Source organism: Scatophagus argus, chromosome 10 (genome assembly GCF_020382885.2).
Source record: "Scatophagus argus isolate fScaArg1 chromosome 10, fScaArg1.pri, whole genome shotgun sequence".
In the NCBI taxonomy this organism is placed as follows: domain Eukaryota; kingdom Metazoa; phylum Chordata; class Actinopteri; family Scatophagidae; genus Scatophagus; species Scatophagus argus.
In genome coordinates, this window is record NC_058502.1 from 11,049,338 (window position 1) to 11,076,373 (window position 27,036).

Consider the following 27,036-nt stretch of genomic DNA (forward strand, 5'->3'; position numbering starts at 1 on the left):
TGCGTAGTCTTCTTTTTACTGACCCCTAACTACTGAGTTTTATCCATTTTTCTCATTATTGTGATAAAATTTAGTTTCATTCGTTATCCTTTTGGAGATTCTCTATCTGTGACTAATATAAAGACCCAAACATTATATTCAGAGACAAACATTCCACAACACCAACAATTAATAATGTGACTGACACACCTCACAAAAGGCTTCGTTTAATGTTACCTGTACACACAAGACTGATTTTGAATTCAATCTAGTAAATGCGTGTCTCTGTGTGTATTGTTTTCATACCTGACATTTGCTGCCCTCTGCTGGACAGAAGGTGACATTCACCTACAAGGGAATTAAAATGTAGAAGAGGGACTGATAAAGTATGCTTGCATCAAAGCTGATTCATGCAGGCCTGGCAGTCGATGCTGACCATCTTTTGTAGTAGGTTAGGCTGATCTTAATGTTTGCAGCCATTAGCTGATGGCTTGTATTAGTCCTTAGTGTTTCATTTGCGAAAGAGCACTTTCTTAACAAGCAGACAAAAAGGATGCTGTTGACCGAAAGGGACACACATATTCACTGGACAAAGAGGGAGAACATACACGGTTTAGAGAATTTGAACCACTGTTTGAGTTATGACTGAGGCGAAATCAACTTGATAAATGATCTTCTGTTTGTGCTGTTAAATTGATGTATAACATAAATGACCTTCCACTCACTGAGTCGGGTGACAGGTTCAGCTGCCTGCTTGTCAGCTCTGAAGAAGGAGAAGAAAAAAAGAAATGACTCTTTAGTCAAAACCATTTGCCTAAGTGTGTGTCACTTGCTGCGTTCAGCATTAGGACAAATATGAGACAGGTGTGAACGCAGGTGTTCACGCAGGTGTTGCATGTTACATTAGTTATGCTTCTGTAAAGTTTGCACAAACTAATGTTAATACCACTGGAGATGGTTTTCTGTCCTTGATGAACAAGAAGGTAAGATATTAAGGAAGAGGGTTTCCATTTGTACCTTATTTCACTGCTTCAAGATTAGGTAATGATGACAGGATATTCTGAATTATAATTCATTACTGTTTAATCACTTAGGTTAAAATGAGAACAAACAGCATGAGCCAAGCAGATTGTGCCAAACAAATCAATAATTTAAAATGTAAACAACATCAACATGAATTATAGGTGAAAGATGACAATCCCAAAAGCAAATAACAGTAACAGTAGCTGATGTTTGTTACCTTGTTCTGCCTATGGGTTTATCTGTTGCTGTCATGGAGATAATTTGGGCAGCTCCATTTTTTTTCTGCAGGGTGAACAAATTACAAGACTGAAGTGATTGCTGGTGACCATCTGTGTTCAGAACAGGATCCTCTGTGATGCTATACACTCCCTGGGTTAGGGATTGAGCTGGTGCTGCTGTCCATAAAAGATGAAGTAATAAAGTATTTCTTCACACAAGCATATACAGTAGTACAGTAATACAAGCAAATGATAAAAGAAGATGAAATGCTGCTTCAGCAAGACTCTAAGAGACTGCAGCAGCCCTGTGAGGCTGTGGGCACAGCAAAACTTTGAGCTTAATGGTGACTATAGCATGCAAACATGCTCACAATAACATTACGTCTGCGTGTATAGCAGGTACAAAGTGTACTGGGCTCCCCATTTTAGTTTACCTTGTTAGGGGCCAGGAGTGTCTGTATAAAATTAGTATAGAAGATAGTTTTGATATATTTCACTGTGGGTCAGTGGACAAATAGGCTGGCATTTATAGCATTTCCATACAACATTTACCATTTTCACATCTTCAGAGAACCTTTATTTAGATCTAGAGACCAGTTGTATAAAAATAAATAAACATTTTATGACTGGAATCTCAGCTGACTTCAAGCAAATTGCTACTGTATGCTGTGTTTTGTTTGTGCAGCAGGCCTCTGTATCAATATCTGCATATGTACAGCATGTCCACATTTGAGCTAACCACACCACCACTTCTTCAGGTACCACTGTTGCCATGGTAACCTCCACCGGTGATGCTCCACCCTCCATAAGTTCGCCTGAACTCCTTCTGTTGTGTCCCTTTGTGAGTTTTACGGGGTTAAGGCAGCTGAGTGTTAAAGACACAGCCCCTGCACTGCACAAATCCCCTGCTGAATAAGTAGTTCAGATAAAAGACTTAATTCAACATTAATGCTGCCCAGTGAACATGACTAACTGCATTTATAATTGATACATACATTCATAATGGATTAAAAGTTCTGTATAAATGAGAGAAGAAAGTCACATGTGAAATAACAGATAGCTGCTGTTTTCCCCTTCATAATCAGAGCTTTTATTGATCTCTGCAGCACACGAGCATGAACCCTTTGTTTTTTTTATGAGCAGTGTGAAGATCTGCAGGGTGTATACACACAGATCTGATCTTTGTTGTTACTGTTGCCCCATGCAAGATAATGACTCCTGTCCCATGTACTGTATATCCCTCTGGGGTGTGTTATTTCATTGGGTTTGTGTATCTCTGGGGAAAGTGATGGAACCAGCTTTCCTCCCAGGCACTTTCATTAAGTATTGAACTCCTGTGTACGTAACATTCACATTTACTGGGATATGAGATCTGCTGCACTATGAATCACCCAATCTAGAAATATAACATTTTAATCTATGGATCTGGAGGAGAGGGAAAGGAAGGCAAGGAAACAGGTTAGGAGCAGCAGGTGGAATTATGTCTGCATGCCTGAACATGAGTAATGTGAGCCTTCAAGGAGAGACGGAAAAAAAAAGCTTAAGCAAAAACAACAATGATCAGTGACCGACTGTCTTCTGTAAACCTGCAGTAAGTCAGTCAAATGATACTGACCTACTTAAGTTATGGACACAGTGCTTTCAGACTGTAGGCAGCACTTCTAATAGAGAGCTTATCACTAGAACAAGACTGACATAATCATCAGCTGTTAAAGGACCAGATATTTCCCTCAGAAGTTGTTAAATTCCAAAAAACTGAGCTGAAAGAGAAGATCTGGATGACAACTTCAAATAAATGCTTATTTTGTTTGCCATTTTAGCTGAGTAGTTTATAATATCAGTGTTTTGTGCTAATTTGTGCTAACTACTGCCCCCAAGTCGCAATAAATAAATACTTGATGCACTTAAGGGACTTAAAAGCCACAGTCATTGATAGGATTTACAAAGCACAATCGAACACAAATGAAATGCTGGAGTCTCAGATGTTTACTTGATCTATTTTTTTTTTCTTTCTTTTGTCAGGAGGAGTCAAAGCAACTCTGGTTTCAGCCAGCAGTAAGAGAAGCTAAATAAATACAAGCAGTAGATACAGAGGAAGTGTATGGGACTCAGAAATACTGTTAAAGGACGATGTTCAGCAATACTGTTAAAATCGCCAAATTAAATCTATTTGGATGTAGTTCTCACTCTTGCCGCTAGGTGTCGGCGTGGTGCCACCGTGCGGCACTGATCGGCGCAGGTTGCATTCGTGCACCTTTCTCACTTTGCTTCATTGCTGAAACCGTCTCACGCGCTGGCAGGAGCGCGTCAGAAATGATTAGATGAACCAGGGACGCTAACTAATTCTCCAACTGGTGAAAACTGAATCGTACTAACTGATTCAGAGGTTGGTTAGGGGGAAATAAACACGAGGAAGTGAGCGTCGTGGAAGGGCACGCCACCTGTGACGGCAGTGGAGAGTGGAGAGGAGTCTCAAGTCGGTCCCATTGTTAGTAGACTGTCAGTCAGCGTTGAGTGTGTACAGGCGTGTAAAGTCCAACTGGATTACAGTGAGCTCTCGTTTCCGGATCTTCGAGGAATTTGTGCGTGATTCAGGTAAGAGACACGAAATGTTACGCGACCGCTGTTGAGATATAACCTACAGAAAAATAGTAGCCTAGTGAGTTTATCTTGATATTTTTGAATTGTGCTGCCTCTGCAGTGTTTCTACAATGGCCACACGGTGATAGTTTTGAAGTAGTAGAATTATTTTTAATCTCCATTTTAATACCACTGTGACAATTACGCGATTTCCTTGTACAAACAACAGTTTTTATATATCAGAACATCCTTTTAATAATATTTTACACCTCGCTGTGGGATATTAGCGCCTCTTCAGTGGCTCATTTCAGACAGGTGTAATATATCACCGTTTGATCCGAGAACTGACATTATGAATGTGTGTAAAATCGCTTAATTGCTGTATTGCAACACCCAGTGACCCATTATGTGCCTTCCCGCTTCATTTTACTGCATTACTGCGTTACAACTCATCTGGTTGAGCACCTCAAAATCCGTCAGGTTTCAAAGGGGACGTGAACGAACTGGGAAACATGCAAAGTGAAGCTGCGCCCTGTGATTCATGTGGAAAACATATGCCAGCTGATCAGCTCTGATTAGAGTCAATCAGCTGTAAACACACATGGATGCCGTTTAAGGTGCTTGAGAAGCATGATTGATGTGTTTACGGGTAATCAGCCATCTCCTGTCCAGGCTGATGGTCTTTGTGACTGTGATCTAATCATTAGCCCGAAGAGAAACCCAATGAACCCACTTATCTACCTTGTGTCGTCTGTAATTATTCACGAAGTAGTTGTATGGTTTGTGGAAGGAAACGCAGTACGAGATGCAAAGATGTGGTCATTTAACACACTGCATGTGATGATGATGATGATGATGATGATTCATGTTTTCTTCCTACTGTTTTTATTATTCCACCCAGTCCGCTTTTCAAAAGGCAGGTTAACCTTTTTCAGATGTTGGATTGTCCATTTATAATCACACTTTCAGAATGGCCTTTCTGTTTTCAGTTACTCTTTATGCTGCAGTCCAGTTATGATAAATCTTTACAAGAACAGGATGTTTGGAGTAAAGTCAGTATGCTCAGTGTAGCATTGGTTCTGTCTGGATTTTTTTTCGTTTACTGGCTACATCTACACCGCAAACACACACTATGTTCATGCAGAATGAAAGTTTTTGCACTCTGTTAATGTAGTTGGGTCTGTTTTCTGCTATTTCCACCTACTTTATGCAAACACCATCTAATGCCCTCTGTTAGTCTTCTCTGTAGACTGTCAGGCTGTGAATTTTGGACCTTAGACTCTAAACCGCGTTTGGACTGAATCCAGAGAAAACCTGCTGCAGAGTGGAAAGATTCTCACAAAACAACACAAAAAGCTGGGTGGTTGTCAGTGCATTACATTTCAGTAATGCACTGACCATACACAGTCGCCCCCCCCCCCACCCCGCGCCATTCTGCTGTATTGTCAGAATAACTCCAGTGTGAACGTTTAAAGATCTCAGTGTCTCATTCACAAAGGGACAGTACAGAGTATAAAGCCACAGAACAAACAGAGTTCAGTTTAGTTGGCTTCCTTTTGACTGTCTGTGGAACAACAGTGTTTTAAAGCAGTGTGTCTCCCAGCTGAAGCACAGCTCAATGGCTTTGACTGTAATCTTTTTCTACCATTTGTCATGCGCACACACACACACACACACACACACACACATCTAACTCAGAAACAGAGAGTTTTGCATCGTTTGGGATAGTTGTTGTTGTTGTCGTCTGTTGATGGAGCTGTCACCGCAGTGCTCCAATCTCTTCTATTCAGGCAGGTTTATAGACACTTTATAATTGCCTGATAAAATCCATTCTGTGAATGAATGTCAGGGGACTGAGGGCTGGCAGCAAGATCAGGAGGAGACAGAATAGAAAGGTTAGGTTGTGAGCGGTGCGGTGATTTCCTCTGGGTCAGCCTCATCTCGTTTTCAGCTCGTCTCTTTTTTACATTTTCTCTAAGTTTTGACTGGTGTGCTCAGTGACCAATTAACTATTGAAAGCTTCTGCGTTCAGGGGGTCCGTGATACTCAGAGGAAGACAAGAGTAATGGATTTTGGACGACAGAGAATCGGGAATGTCACAGTTACCGGCTCTTTGCTCTGTGCTGACAGTATTTTACCTCCTCGCTTGCTGCTCCCTCTCCCCTCTTTCACATTTTCTGTCTCTCTGTCATTTTCCTGTGAAACTGTTCAATCTGAATGGACTCCCCTTCCTCCTGGGATTATAAAACCACATCTGGACCACTGTGGCTGACTGACAAAGACTGACTGATTGAAAGGGTTTTGACCCTGACAACCCATTTGAGTGATCTGCTCTGCATAAATAGTCAGATAAATGACTTATAAAGAGCCCCTCGGTGAACCTCCTGACACCTTTTAAGAGGAGTTTAGATGAGGCTGGGAGGACAATTGATAAGACTTTACAGTGCACACCCTGAGAGAGAATGTATGACTGAAATAATTGTAGTCATCGAGGTATATTGGCCATACAGGAGCAGGACAGAGGTGTTAAAACCTATAAAAAGTAGTCAACATGAGTGAAAAAGAAGTATTTCCCGAGTGGCTGCATTTCAGGAAGTCATAAAAGCAGCCTCGCTTGCAGTGTGTTTTGAGGTTATTTCTTTGTGTTGCGCTTTCAAAGCGTTTAGAGTTAGATTTCTATCCATTGGTTTAATATCACTTCTGTACCAGAAGAAATATCCCTTTGCTGAGACCTGACATTGATCATTGTGAACATTTAGACGCCTTCACGTTTATCTCAAACTACCTTTCTGTCAAAGTAATTAATTTGCCATGAGTGATGGTTTTTAACTCTTCCTCTTCAGTGTATTCTCAGAAGGTCACGTCTAATGCGGGAAGCTAACGTATACTCATTATTTTCAGTTCTGATTTCTGAATATAAGCCCCAAACAGTTTGCTCACAAAGCCCTTATTAGAGAGGAAGAAGAAGAAAAGATAGAGAATATTCATCTCAGGACTCGTGTTGTGTGTTTTAGGACAATGTTCAGCAATATCTGATTTGTTAATGCAACACATTTCCATGCTTCTTCTGAAATCTAGAAGAAACATTGGAGACACCGTCGTTTCAAAGTTTCAGTTATATTCTTTATATATTTACTCTATTGACGCATATTCGATTTTTAGGACATAATCATGTGATTTTCCATAGTACTCGCAATCTTACATAGTAAGCCTCATGTGGGCAGAACAGTGAGGAGTGAAAGGTCCTAATATCACAGTGTATACACTACTCTGATTCCCAGTCTCAATGTTTCTGTCCACTGTTGAAAACCTGTCTGTTTCATCAGCACCTCCACGCTGCTGGGTTTGTCCTTTACATTAAGCACGGCTCAAGCCGGTCGTTTTTAATGGCATCAGCCCTGAGGGACAGCTGGGACTCTGTAAGAGTGCAGTCACAAAGAGTAAGACTGCTAATGGATTCACTTTCCTGCTCTGTTTTTGTCGCTTCTGTGTGTGTGTAAATAGATCTGTGTGTGTGTGTGTGTGTGTGTGTGTGTGTGTGTATACCAGTGACAGAGAGAAGATCTGGACGTTCAGTTCTTCAGGATGCTAGAGGCACACTTTGTGAAAGTAAAGAGCTTAAGAGTATGACTGTTTACATTTGGAACTGAGAAAGTATTGAAGACAGAAGGTGGTGTATTTGGAGAGAGAAAGAGAGAGAGAGTGTGTGTGTGTGTGTGTGTGTGCGCATGTGTTTGTGTTTGAAAGACTGACATAAAGAGGGAGTAAATAAAAAGAGAGATGTCACCATTCCTCCAAATAAAACCTGGTAAGGTTGGTGATGCTCCACAGTCTGTGTATTCTCAGTGTAGGTGTGTGTGCGCTGATCCGTGTGATAGTGACTAACACACACACACACACACACACACCCCATCTCCTCCCTGCTCTCCTCCCACCATCTCTCCTCCAAAAGACGAGTCTTGTTCAGCTGAAACAACATTGGCATTGACATTGCAACACACTCACACACACACACACAAACACACACACACATATCTTCGAGATGATCATATTTCATTATCTTTCCTCGCGTGGATTTGACTCCTCTCAGATACGTCTGCTGTTTGAACTGGTATCGCACCGTTTGGGCCCCGAGTTGCTCCACATCGCAGTTTAATCCCCAAGTGTTTGCCCGTGATATCAGCACATAGCCCTGTTTGACAGTCATTGTTTGGTTAATGATATTTGTCGGTCATGTGTTTAGACTCCGCAGCTGCTGCTGACGCGCCGCAGACTGCAAGACTTTGCAACACACACAGAGCACCATTGATCTACAAAAGCTTCCAATATTTTATCGAGCGAATGCACTTTGTGTCTGTTTCACATCTCTGTCGTCATCCCTGTGAAATCAGCTCCTTTAATGCGTTTGAACTGTGCCCATCAACTTCGCCAGCTTTTTTTAACCTCTTTGACTTTTTGAGATGACATATGCAAGGTGCACACTTGGGCAGCGTTTTATGTTTCCTCTAGTGTAGACATGACTGCTAACACTGTTGTCTTTGTGTGTTTTTACTTTTCCAGGTTTCTTCAACAGACAGGTGAAAGAGGCTGCCTCCCCGCCTGCCAGCGTTTGTCTAAGAGCGTGTGTGAGCTGTAAGGTGAACATGCTTGCGTGAGTTCCTCTGCGAGCGTGTGTGCCGCGGTCGGTGAGCGTGTGTCCCATGAGAGGCTTGGCGGAGATGCAGGCGGGTCGATCCTCTGCGGCGCGGCTCCTGCTGCTGAGCTGCTGTGTGTGTGCGGCAGCCGGCTACCCGTTCAAAACGCCCCTGGACGTGGATGTGACGCCACGCGTCACGGTGTCGAGCAGCGGTAAGCACGGACACAAGCACACGGTTTATTTTTGTGTTCTAAAATCGGCGAGTTTTTGAACAGGTGTATCACATTCCTGTCCACATTTCAAAAATGTGAAAGGTTGAACTTAAATACCGTACGATGACTCATAGCTCAGTTTTTAAGGCAGTATTTTACATTCAGGCCAAAGGCTGTGTTGTAACAAGTTTCTTTTAAATGGAGAATATCTCCTTTTGGGAAGAAACTATTTGTTCAGTCTCTTACTGTAGTAGGTGCCGCCTTCCTTCTCGTTATCTTGTTGTCAGTTTTCTTTAATATTCCTTCTCTCTGCTCTCCTCACAAAGCTTTTTTTCTCAGGTTAAACTTGCACATACTCCCACTTGCCTCTGGTGATCCTTACACCTGCACTCCTCTGTAAACCATGGTTTTTATTTATTTATTTTATTTATTCTTAGCGGACTTATTCATTTATCTTGCGTGAGTGATGGCATGTAGCTGGAGGTGCTACAGAGACAGCGGCAGCTGAGTGAAGTGCTTACACTTGGATCCCTGCGGAGCATCCAAGGGAGACTGACACCACTGTAGGTAGTTGAGAAGCACCGTAACCATGACAACTGTTGTAGTATGGCGCTAGAGTGCCATATACAGCGCTTTTCGTTTGTGCATGTGTGGGCAACTCTGTGTGTGCGTGTGTGTGTCTGTCTGATCCTGGACTTTATTTGTTGATACACAGACGTGTGAGAGAAATTTTCTCACGTCTCCACTTTGACTTGCAGCCAAGTTCACTTTTTAAGATCTGCTTGTAGGACAGGGTCCCTCCTCCCCCCTTTCTCTTTTCCTAAACAGTCGTCTTTCTTACAATACATCCCCTGCTTCCTCTCATTACCCGTCTATTACTCCCCGCACCTTGTTGCTCCGCTGGCTGTGCACCTCTGTTGATACATTTATCTCAGTTTCTGTAAATCATCGTTTCGTGCTCAAGCAGCCCAGAAGACCTCCTACACGACTCATCTACGTGTCTGCTTCGCCGTCCCTCTCATCCACTCCCCCTCCTCTGCCATCCGTCTCTGTAACTTTGCACTTCAGCTCTGTCTCTTTTGCTCAGTTAGTCCTTGGTTAATTTGTACTTTTCGTGGTTACATTGCTCTCTTTTAATTCCTTTACCATGGCACTTACCTTTTAGTTTTTCTTTCTTTTGCTTCTCTCTTCCTGATGAGAAGACTTCGCAAACTTACCTCTAATCCCTTTAATCTCAGTGTTTCTTAGCAACCTAAAGGCAAAGCCTCCAAACCTGTGAGAGGCAGTTAAATCACGCATGCATGCACACGAGCGCAGTCAAATACACACACACACACACACACCTGAGTTGTCTCCTCAGTACAATGTCACTTTTTTTCTCCATAAAGAAGGTGAATTTTTTTTTAGGATGGAGGTCATTATGGGTTGTTTATTTGGCAGATTCCAGTTTAGTTTTGAGTTGCTGAACGGCTAAGGAGAATGAAAACTGGTGTTACATCTGAATACCGTTCCACCACACACACAGATTTCAAGATGTCAGGTGTTTTAAGAATTTTCCACATCAGGCGCAGTCGGTGGATTTGACTTTGTTTATTCAGTACCGCCTGTCAGGCCCGTTTACATGTCAGAATGCTCTGAACCGTAAACAGGCCTGACGCTCAACTGTGAATTTGCATGTTAAGACTGTCACATCACAGTCCCAATGCATAGAGATTCATCGAGTGTGTGTGTATATGCACGTGTGTGTGTGTACCTGTACACTGTGTGCTGTGCTGATCAGCTGAGGTCCCAGAGTGTTTGCTCAGTAAATAATATCATCTGGGCTTCTCTCGCTATGTTTCTCTCTCTCTCCTTTTCTTCCCCTATAGGATGAATCAAACGTGCCTTTTCATCTTGTAAACGGAGGCTAAAGTGTGCTATCGTAAAAATATCACGTCAAGCAATAAACTTCCTTCTGCTGTGTCACACTCTCAGCCAGGTTGTTTTGAGTTACCCGACTCCGGCTGCCAGGCATTGTGTGTCCTAATACCTCGGATTACATTGAGGAAACTTAGGCATTGTCTCTGTTATACTGCATTGTCCTCACTCATAATGAGCCACGTAGGAAAAGTTATTGTTCCCGAAAATCCCACACAGGTAAATGCTCTTCTGTCTGCTGCCCAGAAAGATGGAGGAAAAGTAGACCCCTGATCACCCAGGAGCATTCTGGGATGGGAGCTGGCTGCTGCTGCTGTTGAAGGGAGCAGACAGGATTGTGTTTTGCTGTAGCTGATAGGAATCTTAATGACGGCTTACTTGATAACCATGCAGTCTTCAGGGGAAGTGAATTGGCTGAGGATACAGGAAGTCTGACACTTTTATATTTGGCCGTGTTGAGCCTGTCCGCTCCTCAATGTGGCCTAAATGCTGTGGCTTAGCAGCTGACTGGTAAAACCTGCTCAGCCACGTCAGATGTCTTAATTAGATGTTAAATCACAACTTTGCTGTAATTTTTCCACAAAGATCAACGCTGTTGTTTTGTGAATATTGTGAAATATTGTTGTGGTTATAACACGCCTTGACGTTCTCTGTGTCTGTGACGTGTGTGTGTGTGTGTGTGTGTTGACAGTAGTGTCATGTTTACCCAGGCTAAGTGCAGTCCTGATACATTGTGTTTTTAGAACTTACGTAACTCACTGGCATCTCATGACTGCAGTGAGTGACTTCATGACATGTCTTCTAAATGTGTGCGTGTGTGTGTGTGTGTGTGTGTGTGTATACATATATGTGTCTTTGCTGAGTGTTTGTATGAGTGAGCCTCATTAGTATCTTGTCCTGTCAAACAGATGCATCCCAAAATAGCCTGGACGGGGAGAGAGGGCATACACACAAAGCAAAGAAATGTCGATGCACAAAGAAACCACATTAAGTAGAAGTGGAGCTCTGAAATCTGATATTGTGTTGTGTTGGGCCTTTTTTCATTATCTTCTTCTTCCTCAGCAGAGCTGTGCTGGATAAGCATAATCCCTGGGCTTTTATTTTCTATGCAATTTCATTTCTGTCAGTGCTATATATAACCATATATTGAATACAGAAAAGTAGAACTTTGTGGTATTTTTAGCTACACTAGCAGTGGGGTTCTGGTCTGTTGTTCGCTTGATCCACCAATAATATCTTGTTGTATCCAGACTGAATTATTGACTTTGATGACCCTGAATTTTCCTCTAGTGCTACCAAGAGGTTGATATTTTTCTGATTTTTGAGTGAAATGTCTCCCTGACTACTGGATGCGACGTCCAGTGAGAGACATTTGTGTTCTTTTGATTTTTTTTTTCTTTAGTCTCTCTTGTGAAAAAGATCTTCATCTCAATGAGATTATGTGATTTAGTGAAGATATATGTTCCCCTCACGATGAGTTTTACCAGCACTGGTGATCTCTGACTTACAACAGAGCGCCATCATCTGACCAGAATTTGAACTTGTTCATTTCTTTGTTTGATGACCAAATGCTTGGCAAACCGAATCAGCCTCAGTTATGCTAGCAAGTGTTAGCATGTTAACATGCTATTTCAAATGGTGCAAGGTTATACCTGCTAAACATCAGTGCATTAGCATCGTTGTTGTTGAAGATGTTATGGTCAAAGCACAGCTGTGCTTGAGTAAAGCTGCACAAAGACTCTGGTATGGCTGGACACTCTTAGTCAGCACATTCATCAGGAGTTGTTGAAGAGATATTTAAATTAACAGTTTCACTTAAACAACTGATCATCAGATTTGTTTATCAACTAATCAATGATTAAAAAAGAACAAAGGGAAAGTCTGTAGATAAATAATCTTTAAGGAAATGTCTGTCCTGAAACAATACTGCTCTCAAAGAGCAGCTATTTGTAATATGTTGTGCTTTTTCCATTTTGTTAGTAGTTGTGCATTTTTCTTCTTTTAAATGAAACTTAAGGAGATGCAAAGCCACATAATGAGATATTTATGTGCAGCTACAGTATTATTGAGTTTAATAGAAGAAAATTTCCCTGTCAGTCTGAAAAAATGAATCTCAGATTTTCAGCCGAGTCCTTCAGAATCAAAGAGCAACGCCCTCTTACCTCACTGCACTGACACTCGACAGTCATGCAGCAAGAAATCCATCACAGAAGATGAAGAGATCGCTGTTTCTCCCTTTATTCTCTTGCCGTCAGGTTTGATTGAAAATTCAGTCACTCTTGTGCTTTTAATATGACCAACTCCAATGGCAATAACTTTATGCACATCTGTTGGCTTTTTCAAGGCATTGGAAAAGCCAAGAGAGATATGTTAGTGTACGAATATCCAGCATAATGCATAAAAATCCAGATGAGAGTGTGTGTATGTGGATGTAAACAACACAGTAATCAGTCCAGCGACACTGTGGAGGATAAATGAGTCAATTCCTATTTGAGGAAATATGGATGTAAACAGAGGATGCTTCTTTCCTGAAAGGTGTTATTTGTTATCCTGCAGTTGTTCCCATAGAGACGGAGCAATAATCAATATCGGCGACCTAATGTGTGTAGCCATGTGAATGGATCTGTGCAAGCACAACAGTGAAAGAAGGTTAAAGAGATCCATAGTTTTTGCTCCCACAGATTTTTGAGTGTCATTTCACCACTCCTCAATTGAAATGCAATTACACTGGATATCATATCACTGACTGAGCCACTAAACGGCCTGTGTTGTATGTGGATGTCGCTGGAATTTTTTTGAGAGCAAGTGGTTTGCTGTAATAGGTGTAGCACGGGCAGTCAGGTTACAAAAGTTCACCTTCATTAAGAGCCGATCCCTCTTCCTCCTCTCCTCCCCTTCTTCAGGTCTCCATGGCTGCAGGCGCTTCCAGACAACTACAGTCAACTACAGCACCATGTTGCTGGAGGCTGACAGTGAGCGTCTCTATGTCGGGGCCCGGGGGGCTGTATTTGCTCTCAATGCCTCAGACATCTCAGCCGGCTCTGCTCTCACGGTGAGTTTTGTTGTTGCTTCGTGTTGTGTGCTGAGTGCTCAGCTGCCACGTCTTTAGCTCTGCCACGGCTTCATTTGCATTCCACAACGCAGGAACTTTTTTGAGGCAACACTGCTTCATTTTGAGGCAAAAGTATTTATTCCCCTGTCAACCATTGTGTTTTTGCGCGTGTGTGTGTCTGTAGGTAGTCACAATAACTCACAGTTGCACCACAGGAGCATCTTTCTGCATAAAATTACATATTAATTAGAAAAAGCGTATCTTCTCACTGTATTTTTAAATAGACACATCCTCATCATCCACATATCTGCACGTGTTAACACAGAAATAGTTTCTAATTAATGCAGTAATTAGCATACAATCTACCATAACATAGTGTTGCCAGTATTTACCCTACTTGAAGTTAGCGCTTAGAAAATGACAAATGTAAAATTCAAAATGGTCGTTCATCATTTCTGTGTTTCATCCTTACTTCTGTGGCAAGTGTGGAATCTGTGGAATGTTTTGTATTTAGAATAAAGTTTGATTATTAGCACCAGTAAGGTTATAATCTTGCCATTTTCTTGTCAAACCCAATTTGCTGTAAAATGTATCTAAAGTCATTCAACAGGAAACCAGGCATGCATGCAGTGATAAGTAATGACATGATGCAGGAAACACATTGTCTTCAGTACAAATATACCAACAGCAATTTAGCAAGAAAGCAAAGTTGACATTCATATTGTCAGCGGTGTCTCGTCCTCCGACTACCGTGTGTTGCAGGATATTGTCGCTAAAGTTAACTGTCTCTTTAAGTACTGAAAACCTTCTCTCACCTGTCACGCTGATACCTGTTGACAACCGGATGTTAAGCTGTTATGCAGATTATGTTAATGAAGCAGTGGTGTCTGTCATCGGGTGTCATTACTGTTGTGTGTGTGTGTGTGTGTGTGTGTGCGCGCACGCTGCTGTTCAACAACAGAACAAATTCAGACTCCATAATTACAAAATTTCTAATATATGAATTATTAAAATAAAAAAAAAATAGTCTCTGTTTATCTGCTGTGATATTTTGCTAAAATTCATGCAAGTCCGTGATATGAAACATCCATCTATCTCTCTGTGTCTTACTGTGTGCTACGTGTTGTGTATTAGATTGAGTGGGAGGCCTCCCCCGAGCAAAAACGTCAGTGTCTGCTCAAGGGAAAAGACAATAAGGTAGGCATTTAGTTATTCTTTCTCCCTCAGTCCTTTCTTTTTATCTTTTTGTATTCGGTTCTCTCCTATGTATTGAAATTCGTCCCTTCGACATAATGTCTTTTCCGGCTTTGTCTTCCTCTTCCAGACGGAGTGTTTTAATCACATCCGTTTCCTCCAGAGGTTCAACTCAACTCATCTCTACATGTGTGGGACTCATGCCTTCAGACCCCTCTGTGCATACATAGTATGTTAATGCAAAACACTTCACAGACTTTCCAGTGCTCTTATACACATTTCTTACTAAGGTAGCCCAAGTGTTTATTTACCCATTAAATGTATTGATCTATACATGTGAAACAATGTGTCACCTGTTTCACATTCTGTATCGTGTTCGGCTCTGTCTTTCTTTTCCCGTTTCTTTGTCCTATACAGGATGAGCAGAGGTTTGTGATGTCATCTCAGCCTGAAGAGGGCAGAGACAAATGTCCATTTGGCCCCACAACGGGCTACACAGCCCTCATCATCGGTAAGTCCCTCAGCAGTTGCCCGTCTCATCCAGAATTTTACTAAAAGACTGGATAATGTGATTAATTGTTTTTATTTCCTCTCCAGACCAGCAGATGTATACAGCTTCCCAGTATGAGTTTAGGAGCTTCCCAGATATCCGCCGCAACTCTCCGTCCCCCACACTGAAGACAGAAGATGCCCCCACACGGTGGCTAAATGGTGAGTTAATCACCTGGAATGAGAAAAGGCCTCTAGCATAGTTTACGTAGCAGGGTGGTCCAAGTGGTCTTAGCTCAACCAGTTAACACCAGGTTTAAGCCTCCATATCAGCAAGCATCTAATCTGCTGAAGTAGCAACTCAGACACTTAGTCTTTATCAGTGCCAATGGATCAATAATGCACTATTTTACTTTCTTTACATCAGCAACTGATTGCTCCACTGATTCTTAAATCATCACAGTTCACTTTTACAAGCACTGACAAGAGCATGTTTCAGTTCAAGACTGTCAGTCCGGCAGCAGAGTAAAATAACTACTGCACGGACATTTTATACAGACGTTAATGGTGGAATTAATGGAAAATACATCTCACTGACTTTGATGATCCCCTGACTTTTCTGTAGCACCACTGTGTTGACATTTGTATTTTGTTTTTTTGTGAAATGTCTTAACAACTTTAGGATGGAGATAATCATGATATTTGGTGCAGACAGTCACACTCTCCTCAGGATGATTTGCTGTGAATTTGGTGATCCTTTAAAGGGACAGTAAAAATGCACAAAAAAGAGCATAAAAAAATACATTTGAACATCTCAACAGTAATGTCTGACTTGGCTACTCAAGATAATCCACAGAGCTTGTTGTGATCAGTTTCATGTAGTGATGCTACTGGCATTCCCATTAGTCCCATATGTATTGTGTGTTCAGTGCTGATTAGGAAAGGTTAGCATGCTAACAGGCTAAACTGATATCGTTATCTTGGTAAACATCAGCATGTTAGCATTGTAACTGTGAGCATGCTGACATGAACAGTTAACTCAACAAGCTGCTCCACATTCGTCCAGCTTGGATGTGGACACTGACAAATAGCCAACTGCTCTGTTGAAGACAGCTGTCTGCATCTATCTCAACTTTTTACTGCTTTGTGTCTTGGTGAAACACACCAGACTGACAGATAGAGTTAGCTGCTTTGTTGAGGGTAATGACTACACCAAGTTTGTGGGCACCAGAGGCTCATGTTGGCTGCTAACTGAGACTCCATAGATGGAAACACTGTTAATGGTTAATTACCTCAGATGAGGTGGGAAAGATTTTATTGATTTATTTGTCAAGAAGAAGTGTGAGAGTGCATCTCTTTCTGCCCCATACAGAAGCAGAGTTTGTGGGTTCTGCGCTGGTGAGGGAGAGCTTGGACAGCAGCACCGGTGATGATGATAAGATCTACTTCTTCTTCACCGAGAGAAGCCAGGAGCAGACGACCACCTACAGCCACAGCAGGGTGGCACGAGTGGCTCGGGTTTGTAAAGTAAGTGCAGCTTGAAAAAAAGAAAAAAAAAAAACAGGATATGATTTTCAACTGGGAGTGAAGACTTGCATCAGACAAACTTGAGTGAGGTCTTGGTTGATGATGGGAGAGGATGCTGTAATAGATGAGGGGGCTGGATGGGGAATGCATTTGTAACAAGGCCCCGTTGTGATTCAAGGAGCAAACTGCATAGCTGATGAATGGGTTGCAGACTCAGTGGGACTTAGAGTGAGAGGGATGGATGACTGCGGAGGAGAGACCGACTGTTTAACATCCTCTGTTGCCTTAAAATGATTTACTTTCCCTGCTGCCCAGGAATGGGTTAAGAATAGTAAGAGCCAACTGTACACTGTAATAACCTTGTTTTTCTCTTCTGTGGCACCTTAAAACCAAGGCAGCTCTCATGTTTTCTTGTTGAAAGCTTGGCAGCATATTTGTGTTCTTCTTAATAGCAATGCCTTGCAGCGGCATGTGTGACATTTGCAATTTGCTGCCGGCTGAATGCATTTAAAAGTTAAAATCAAAGGACAGGATGATGCCAGTTACTGTGAAAAGAATCGTGGACTTTTGTCATATTTTTCCATTGGGAACCTGTCAAGGTATTTTCAACCTTTAGATGTGCTGCAGTCTGCTCAGGGACATAAACACACTCATACAGAGACCTCTACTGTGGGGACCTGAGGGAAGCCTTGACAATATTGAACATATCATTATTGCTTTCACTTGCCATCTGTTGCACTCTTTAGGAGGCTCACTTCCTCTTGTGTGCAACCTTGAGCCGAGTGTTCAGTCTGTTTTGTCATTTCTCCAGGCCTTACCTCATATGACCCTCTCCGCTCCCTCCTCCTCCTCTGTTTCTCCTTTCTCCTCCATCTTTCTTCACTCAGGGGGACCGGGGAGGCCGTTTAACTCTCCAGAAACGGTGGACGTCCTTCCTCAAAGCCAGGCTGACATGTTCTCTGCCTGAATACGACTTCCACTTCAACATGCTGCGCAGTGTGTTCGTTCTGCCCGGCTACACGCCACAGGACACACTCTTCTATGGGATCTTTGGCCTAGAGTGGTGAGTGTCTGTTGTCAAGATCTGGCTGATGGGGACTTTGAGGATGCAAATGCAAATGAGTGAGGCAAAGATGAAAGGTAGCGATCGATACATGGAGACAGTCGAAGAACACAGGACGACACAAGATGAAAGAGAAGGGCGAGACAAAGTGAGAACTTTTTTTATCCCAGCGGTTTGAGGAAAAGAAGTTGGATGGAGTTTTTCCAGCAGTTTGGGGGAGAGAATATTAATTAAAACCTGAGATGTAGATAGGCTTTAAAGAAAGTTGTAATCCTTGAGATATCAGTCCTGGATGATTTGGCATCACCTTATTTAATGTGGTAACAGGACATGAGGTTTATTAATAGAGCAAACACTCAGTGGGAAAAAAAACAACAGAAGGGCAACTTGTGAATCAGTTTACAGTGTAGCCAAAGAAACTCACATTAAAGCAGTTGGTCAAAAATAATTGTAACTGTGATTTGATTTCGTGCTGCACACGCCACATGTAGTTTCCTACACAACAGCAGGGCGTAGTAAAACTGGATACAGTGTTTTGGATTTGGAGGTGTACCTGCTGTCTCCTGTAACTAATGCCAAAAAGGACTCACAATAAAAGTCATATGAAGCTGCAAAAGTAGGAAATGTTAGGTTTGGTTTTGTGGTAATTTAAAGTTCTGACACGCTGTAAAGAGCGCAAACAAAGAAGTATAATTGGACTAGATTACATACATTTGTTGTTTTCTGAGGTAGACAGAATCCAGAACTGGAATGGACACACAACACAACACAAAAACTACCACGGACAAATAATTGCTGAATATAAATAGACCAATCAGCTGTTGCAGGAAAAAAAATACTATCAAAATGGGGTTTGATTTCAGGAAAATCTTATCTTGAATATTTTCCATTTTCCATTGTTAAATTCCATTACATTCACTGCAGAGATTTATTGGCTGAAAAATGGATGTTAAGCCAAAGCAAAATGTTTTGTGGTGGTGAAACCTTAAGCGAACAGCGATTGTCTTCTGTATTTTTATTCTGTTGGCTCCTCTTTAGCTCTACTTCTCCTGTCTCTTAACTCCTATTGCATCTCTCAGACACCATTTCGTACTTCTGTTCTCCCTCCTACTCTTCTCAGATAGATGACTTCTAATCAGCTTCGTACTATCTCTGACAGTACCTCCACCCCCCCATTCTCCTACACCACTACGCAGTGCTTTCTTCTTATTTCTCTCCCTCCACATTTTCAGCTAGGTGAGCCACTGATCTGCTGTACATCTCCTGCTGTCCCTATGGCAACACTGGGTTTACTGCTGTTATTGTTCACGGCCTGTGCTCTGGTCTTTTTCTCACTCTGTGTGCATGGATGTCACTGTCTTTAGGAAAAACGTGAAGGCGTCTGCGGTGTGTCGGTTCTCTCTGTCTGAAGTCCAAGAGGCTTTTCAAGGACCCTACATGGAGAACCAGGACTCTGGCTCTGAGTGGAAGGAATACACTGGAAAGATCCCTGACCCACGACCTGGAACGGTAAACACACACAAATGTGTCCCTCCTCTTCAGCCTCTGCGAATCCACTCCAGCAAACCGATCTAAAGTTAAGATGCTTTAAGAGAGGAAGCAGAGGAAAAGATGGAGACATTGGAGGGAAATAATAGAAGGCCCGAGTGGCAGCTTGAAGGATGAGGCTCACAACACAACGAGCCTATGATACTGAAACCCATTTCCACGGCGATTAGCTCCAGCTGCAAGATTTGGCGACCATGGCTTAGTGCAGCAGCCAGCGCCGTGGCATCGTTAGCAGGAGCAGACATTACACAGTGTCACTTCAACACTTTGTAGGACTTAATTTTAACAGTGCTGTTAAACCGAAGGGAGAAACGGTCAAAGGTTTTAACTCGAGAGCATGAAAGCCTCTTAGAGGAGTTGGCTGAAGTCATTTGAACAGGACAAAGAGAGCGGGGAAAATGTTCCCTCAGTCAGGTGCAGAAAGAGCTGAGTTGCCCGCATGTCAGCACTAGCTTGCCGCTGCACTCACATGGCCTCATTGTTGTCCAAGTAAAAAGTTGCGTTTTTCCACAGACACAAATTTCCACTGGTTCACGCTTTTTTCTTGACTCCGTAATATTTCCTGAAGACCATCTCGCTAATCCTTGTGACATTGTCTCTGCCTTCAACTATCCATCTCTAGTCAGAGAGATCTTTATCACGAATGAGCCAGAAAGTTCTTTCCTTTCCCTGCAGTCCACATCGTGCCCTGTTAGCAAGTAACAAGGCATCGTCCCTCCTTTCATTGTCATTTGTCTTTCTTCTCTCTGCAGTGTATAAATGATGCTCTGAGAGCCAGGGACATAAACGTGTCCACCTCCCTGCCTGATGATGTGCTGGACTTTGTCAGAAGGCATCCTCTGATGTCCCAACAGATTCAGCCCTCAGACAGGCGCCCCCTTTTGTTCAGGAGGACCACAGACTACACACACATGGCCGTGCATACGGTTCAAGGCTTAGATGGACAAACATACCAAGTATTATATATGGGCACAGGTGTGTATACATTCATATTAGGTCTTAATTATGCAGTCTGTCAAAGAAAAAGTTCACCCTTTTTGGGAAATACACTTATTCACTTTCTTGCAGAGGATTAAATAGGAAAATTCATAGTATTCTCATGTCTGTACATGTACGATTTGATATACATCCAGCAGACGGTAGGCTTGGCATGAAGGCTAAAATAAATAAAAAAAAATATTGTTCTGTGGTTATCAACAGTGTTGGGCAGTAGTGGTGCTACAAGTAGTATGTATATACTTACGCTAAATAAAATTATAGTGTATTTTTCAGAACAATATAAATAATTTACCAAATACAAATATGTGATTAGGTAGCCAATACAGTACAAGTTTTGAGTCAAGCCCATCCAAAAAATATGCAACAAACAACATGAATATTACAACTTGAAGTTAGTTTTTCATACATTAAAAAGGTTGCTGTTTGAAAGAGAAAGGCAAAGAAGTGGATTCACATAGTGAAGTTAATTAATAAATAAATGATAAAGGAAAAATTCAATGGCTTCCTTATCGGTAGGAAACCAGTCTAAAAGCACAGTTGATGTTTTAGAAACCGGCTGACAGAAATATGTGTGGGTATGATCCTGTAACTCAGGCTCTTCTTGTCTTTGTCTCACTCAGATGAAGGCTGGTTACATAAAGCTGTTGAAATCGAGGGTCAGCTGCACATTATCGAGGAGCTTCAACTCTTTGAGGAACAACAGCCCGTTAACAACATACTGATATCTGCAAAACAGGTAGGGTTTTTGACCGTCATATCCCCACACACACACACACATATATACAGTGTCGTAAATCTTCTCTCCCCACCCCAGATGAGTCTGTACGTGAGCTCTCCATCAGGTGTGGCACAGCTTCCCTTCTCCGACTGCCGCAGGTATTCTTCCTGCTACGACTGCATCTTTGCCAGAGACCCTCATTGTGCCTGGAATGGAGCCCAGTGTGTGGACATAACGGCACACGTAGACAGGTGGGTGCTGAAGGTTGTGTGTGCTTGTGTGTGTGTGATTGGATCAGGTGATCAAAGAGCTGCAGGTGCCCTTTTGTGTGTTTGATTTGACTAAATTCAAGTATCACAGTGTCCTGTCACAGTGTCAGCTCCCAGAACTGTTGTGTAATCACAATACTGGCAGAAACCTGATTCTGGCTGTGATAGTAAACATAACGTGCAGCTGTGTACTGATTAAGTGTACCGATGATTCTGGACAGACATGCTTACTCAGTAGAAAGCTGTTATGTGAATAGAGCAGAATATAGCACGAAATTTACATAGGAAGAAATAGAAATCTCAGAATGTGTACCAACAGTACTGGATATTTTTGTGTTATGTCAACTAAGTGTTTATTCTTTGCACTAATATGCTTATGTTTTCTCCGTCTTCACAGATCCACTTTAATCCAGGACATCCAGAATGGCAACAAGGGATGTGAGAACACACAAGTTGGTATGCAGAAACTCATCTGCTGCTAGCTGCTGCTTAGAAAGAAAAAAGTTTTCTTTTCACGCCGTGAATGATGAAAGGGAGATTGAAATAGAGAATGTTAGGAAGGACTCGAAAGATGTATAGTTGTCATCAGATGGCATGAAGGCCTCTTTGAAAGTTGATTATGCACACTGCGTTGGCAAAATCCTCTCCTCCCTTCTTTAATCACATTTTTGCCATCTCTGGAGAGAAATCTGTTTGATATTCAAGGCAGGCAAATGCCTTCTCTCACTTCACAATTTCAATCTGATAAAATGTAGCATCTTCTCTCCCCGGCATCATTCTCTCTCCATACGAGGTAATGTGATGGCAGGAATTAAAGATATGTAATTGGAGTTTATAACTCAATAACTCTGAACATTCTTTGATAAATCTTGATGTTAAACAATTGGTAAAGCAAAAATGTGAGTTTTCCTGTAAACTAAATGTGATGTTTAAACTCACTGCCTTGATTTGTGTGTTTCAGACGTTGTCGTGCGGAGCCGCACTGTGCGGGTGGGTGATGACGTGCTGCTGCAGTGTGAGCTCAGCTCCAACCTGGCTACGCCTCTCTGGACCCTGGATGGCAGCGAGCTGCAGGGTTACGGCCTCAGCTCTGGCTTCAGAACCGGCACCGACGGCCTGCTGATCATCGAGGCCCGACAGGACCAGAGCGGGCTGTACACCTGCTACGCCGTTGAGAACAGCATCAAGGTTGTCATAATTTCCTACAACGTCACCATCCGCCTGGACCTGCCCCCTCCCCCACCTGTTGAGCCAACTGAAGACCATTCCAGTCTGTTTGCCACCCAGTCACCACCCACTGAGCACCCCTCCTCCGAGAGGCCCCTACCACCACCCCCAGCCCCTCTCCTCCCCCATTCAGAACTGCTTTCCCCCAGGAACATGGAGGCCATGTACCTATCCCTCATCACCATCCTCGCAGGCTTGTGTGTGGTCCTCACCGTGGTCCTCGTCTATGTGGGCTTCTGCCTGCGCGTGGGCCACAGAGGGAAGTACTCATTACGCACCGCGGCTTCTGCCTACTCAAACAGTAAGAAGAACAACAGGAACAGAAAACAGCACAGGAACTCCTCCCACATGGAGCTGAAAACGATCTCGAGCCACTGCAATGGTAACGCCGTTTGTAATGGAGTTTCAAAGCAGCACAACGGCGGCATCCAGGACGGAGGCTTTCTCCAAATTGTTCCTGGTGAGGCTCACCCATCACCCAATAAGGAGCCTCCTCCGCCAGCCCCTCCTCTCCCACCAACTCCACAACTTCCGTCTCCAGAGTGTGACTTCCCCAACGGGCTGTCGGCGACACTGCCCAGCGTCCTGAGGAGGATGAATGGCAACAGCTATGTGCTGCTGAGGCAGAGCGATTCTGAAAACACATCACCGCTCTGCTACTCCTTTGCTGAGGAGCTCAACAGGATCTTAGAGAAGAGGAAGCACACTCAGCTGCTGCCCAGGCCGGATGAGAGCTCTGTGTAGAGAGATGTAGCTCCCCCTGTGGTGGGAGGACTGCGGTGTTCTTACCTGGTGCTGAAGTGCCTGTCATATAACTCATTATTGTTAGGAACTTAAGCAATGAGAGAGTCTTATCTCCATTCTTTACTATGATTTTTTTCCCCCATTGAGACATTCCTGCTTTTTGAACCTCTGAACTGTTAGTCAACCTCAATTCCCTAATTTCCCAACACATAACAAGTGAGAATGAAAGAGAAATACTGGTGAAGGACCAAGTGTAATCTACCTCACCTCAGCACTGCCCAGACGGATGTGAGCGGAGAGTCTGTAGTCTGATCTGAGTATCAGGGCTGAGATGTCTGATCCACAAAGCATAAAGTGGGATGCACAGACTCCAACGAAGAGCAGGGCCCCACAGAAATATAAATACTTGTGAAGGCTTTTCCTGTGTGGCGGCCATATTTGGCTTGATTTCAACAGCAGGGCAGCTAGCCAAAGTTTGTTTGCACTGACAAGTGCACAGATGGCCTATGCATTTTTAAAATATGACATTCACACAATATAAATATAGAGGGAGATGGACGTGGAGAGCGAGGGAATTTGGTGTGCATTGTTTTCTCTTTTAATATTGAATCAGTAAATTGCAATAACCAACACAAAATAATATCCAGTAACTCATGACAGCACGTAACACTTTACACCAGTCATCAGTAAGAAATGGTGAACTAATCATTATTTATTATTGCTATCAAAATCAAGATTTCTTAATAACTTAATGACTAGATGACTTATTAATGACGTAGCATGCCTCGTTTAATCATTTATTAAGGACAATATTAATAATTACCATTTATGTGTTTATATGTGTTGATGAAATCAGTGATCTTTGGCTGCCTCACTGAACAATTTCTTGGTGATTACAAAATGTACATTCTTAAGTTTTAACTTCAGTTGGTTCACAGTTGCGGCAGCTTTGCCACTAAATGTACATTTATGTAAAAACAATAAGGGTCAATATTATAATACATAAACAGGGAAATAATATTATAGATAAACTTTACCTATAAACTTTGCAGAATTGAAAAATATTAAATAGTGATTATTTCACCAAGTGTTAATAAACTATGTGTGGAAAATATGACAGTATTACTGATTTTAATGCACTTTTCAAACGCTTTGGGAACTTTAATGGACACTTTTATTGAATCTGATTGTGATCAGTTAAGAAGAAGCAACATGCCAGGAGGAGTTTTTTTGATTGGCCACTTCGCAGTATGAAGAGCTGCAGCTGTGAAGGCCACAGCTGTGTCTGCAGGACCTTGTTTGACACAAGTGGATTAAAAGGAAAACATTGACTGTGTCTCAACTGAACCTGAATCCGCCGCTGAGTGACACCCCGCATGAGACGATGACACAGGATGACAGACCGTGGGGCGAAGCATTCGCCAACAGCATCCACGGTAAATCATTTTTTGTATCTTACCAACACATCTCCTGCACAGGCACTTTGCCAAACAAGCACTCAAAGAAATACATCATGGAGTTACAGTGCATGCTCACCACACAAGTGTTTTAAATACATACATAACACTGAGAGCACTGAGTGCTGTCTTACAGTTTACTGGCTTTAAATACAACACTTTGTTCATCTGACCACTGGGTTGTTTATAATTTGTGGAAAAGTTTTGGTTCAGAGATGCACAGAGATGAACATCTGCTGCAGCCAGATTTACAGATAAACAGTATCACTTCAAACAAATTAACGATCTTCCAGCATGTTTCATTTATGAGAGGAGCCCGACCAATAAAAAGGCTTCATTTCTAGAAATCAGGGTGATAGAAGTTCAGAGTTTCATGCTTGACACTCTCAGGCTCACAGTTTTATCTTTACAAAAGAAAACTTCTTTGTTATCACTTCAGAATAGTTTGGCCATCATGATTCAGTATCACACTGTTTATTTTCCTTGTAAGGTGTCCTCTTGCTGCATCTCGCTGCTGTTCTCCTGTCAGAGGGCGTTAATTAAACATTCATCTTATGACGAGTCTGACCTTACTGCAGAAGGTGGGAGAGAAGAGTTGGAGATCTCCCCAGAGATCTACAGCACGAAACACTCTCAGCCTCCCAATTATTTTCCCAGACCCTCAGGCTCAGACAGGGCCTTCCTATTTTATTACCACATGTCAAAAAAAAAGAACCTGTCAAGTATACACCGTATACTTACATGCACTTATAATAAAATTCGTACACCTCCATGGATGATCCTGTGGCAGACTTGCATCACAGCACGTTTGGTTGAATGTAACAAGCCTGATGTTGCTGCGGTCGCTTGAAAAGCAGCGCTCTGCAGTCAGAGGCACTCATCAAAGACATGAAAGAAGGAGGACGTAGCTGCGCACTTCACACATTAAGAGCTTTCATTAAAGCCCTTTGACCTCATTTCAAAGCACAAGACAAAGTGAACACAATAGCGGGGGGTTTATTTATAAAGTATTCATTCCATGTTCCTGCAAATACAGGCAAAAAATGTTGCCAATATGTAAATACTTCTACTACTAAGTCCAGGTGACATGAAGTCTGATGCTTTTAAAAAAAAACAAAATAAAAACAAAACACCAAAACTGAGGCCACAGTGAAGCCACATTGCTGGCACTTACTGTACGTCTGAATATTTTCCCCCGTCTTTCTCTCTGTCTCTCTTGTTTGCAGGACTGATGAGGACAGGTCAGTTCGAATTTCTCTTAATTTTATACCCGGGGATACCGTTGCCCAACCAGCATCAGATGGCAGGACCGGCTGCAAGGATGTGCTTTTAATGAGCAGGGAAATGAAATCCACCATCATTAGTGCACAGCGAAGCCAGAAAAGAAGGAGGGTCTGGATAAGGGCTACAGCACGAGACTCTCTGCACCTGCAGCTTCCCCACAACTGGAATGAAAATTGTTGTCTGCAGTGTCTCACTGAGCAACGTTTGTTCTTCCCACAGCGACTCTTTGTGTGCAGCAAGCGTCCTTGCTTCTGTTTGATGCAAACTTGTTAGACCAAACTCAATGTATAATGACCTTTTTCTCACACTTGCTGCATGAATTATTTTTCAACACTGCTGTTTTTTTTTTTCTTTAAGTCAAGGTAACAACAAGGATAACTCAACAAAATATTAATGAAAAACGCCAAGGTTGTTGTTTAAAAAGTGCTTACTGCGAAACCAGATGAAAAGGATTTTAAAAAACAAGCCGTATTTATTTTGTAATTTTGTCCATTGTGTTTTAAAAGTTATTGTTAATGTTGCTGTTTTAAGTGCCATCCTGACAAATAGGAGGGTCACAAGTTGCCTGTGTTGCACAAAATGTGATAAATAGGAGCACAGTAGCCACAAGCATGCAGAGGCTGCGTCAGCACCACACAATCTAATATTTATAACCTACTAAGTGCGGGAAAAATACACCAATTTATCTATTCAGTATAACCTATCAAAGATCATCCCGCTTTTCTGTCACCGTAATGTCCGCATATTAATTTTGACCTCTGTTTGCATGTTACGCCATGCTTGTGCACACAGCAAATCAAATTCTTTTACTCAGCTAACACAAAGACTAACGGGGCAGTGGGTTCCTTTGCATTTCAGTGATAATGAGTTCAAATTAAACTTTGTACTTTGTCTCCTCAA

At 42.3% G+C, this 27,036-nt stretch overlaps 1 protein-coding gene across 1 annotated transcript; it reads left to right on the forward strand.

Annotated features, from left to right (window-relative positions):
- The first annotated feature begins 3,518 nt into the window (after window positions 1-3,518).
- On the forward strand, window positions 3,519-27,036 carry LOC124065797 (semaphorin-4G-like). The gene is made up of 16 exons (XM_046401574.1): window positions 3,519-3,815; window positions 8,361-8,648; window positions 13,469-13,617; window positions 14,752-14,814; window positions 14,942-15,040; window positions 15,229-15,322; window positions 15,409-15,522; window positions 16,673-16,827; window positions 17,715-17,890; window positions 19,255-19,399; window positions 20,191-20,413; window positions 21,058-21,173; window positions 21,252-21,406; window positions 21,822-21,880; window positions 22,386-24,831; window positions 26,079-27,036. The coding sequence occupies exons 2-15, from the start codon at window positions 8,501-8,503 to the stop codon at window positions 23,393-23,395; spliced, it is 2,706 nt and encodes a 901-aa protein (XP_046257530.1). The 5' UTR covers window positions 3,519-3,815; window positions 8,361-8,500; the 3' UTR covers window positions 23,396-24,831; window positions 26,079-27,036.

What these genes read in the sequence shown, in the direction of transcription:
- LOC124065797 (XM_046401574.1), top strand. Translation starts at nt 8,501, where the DNA reads ATGAGAGGCTTGGCGGAGATGCAGGCGGGTCGATCCTCTGCGGCGCGG. An exon ending in CAGCCGGCTCTGCTCTCACG is followed by an intron (nt 13,618 to 14,751) that starts GTGAGTTTTGTT and finishes GTTGTGTATTAG; the next exon opens with ATTGAGTGGGAGGCCTCCCC. An exon ending in GAGTGGCTCGGGTTTGTAAA is followed by an intron (nt 16,828 to 17,714) that starts GTAAGTGCAGCT and finishes TTCTTCACTCAG; the next exon opens with GGGGACCGGGGAGGCCGTTT.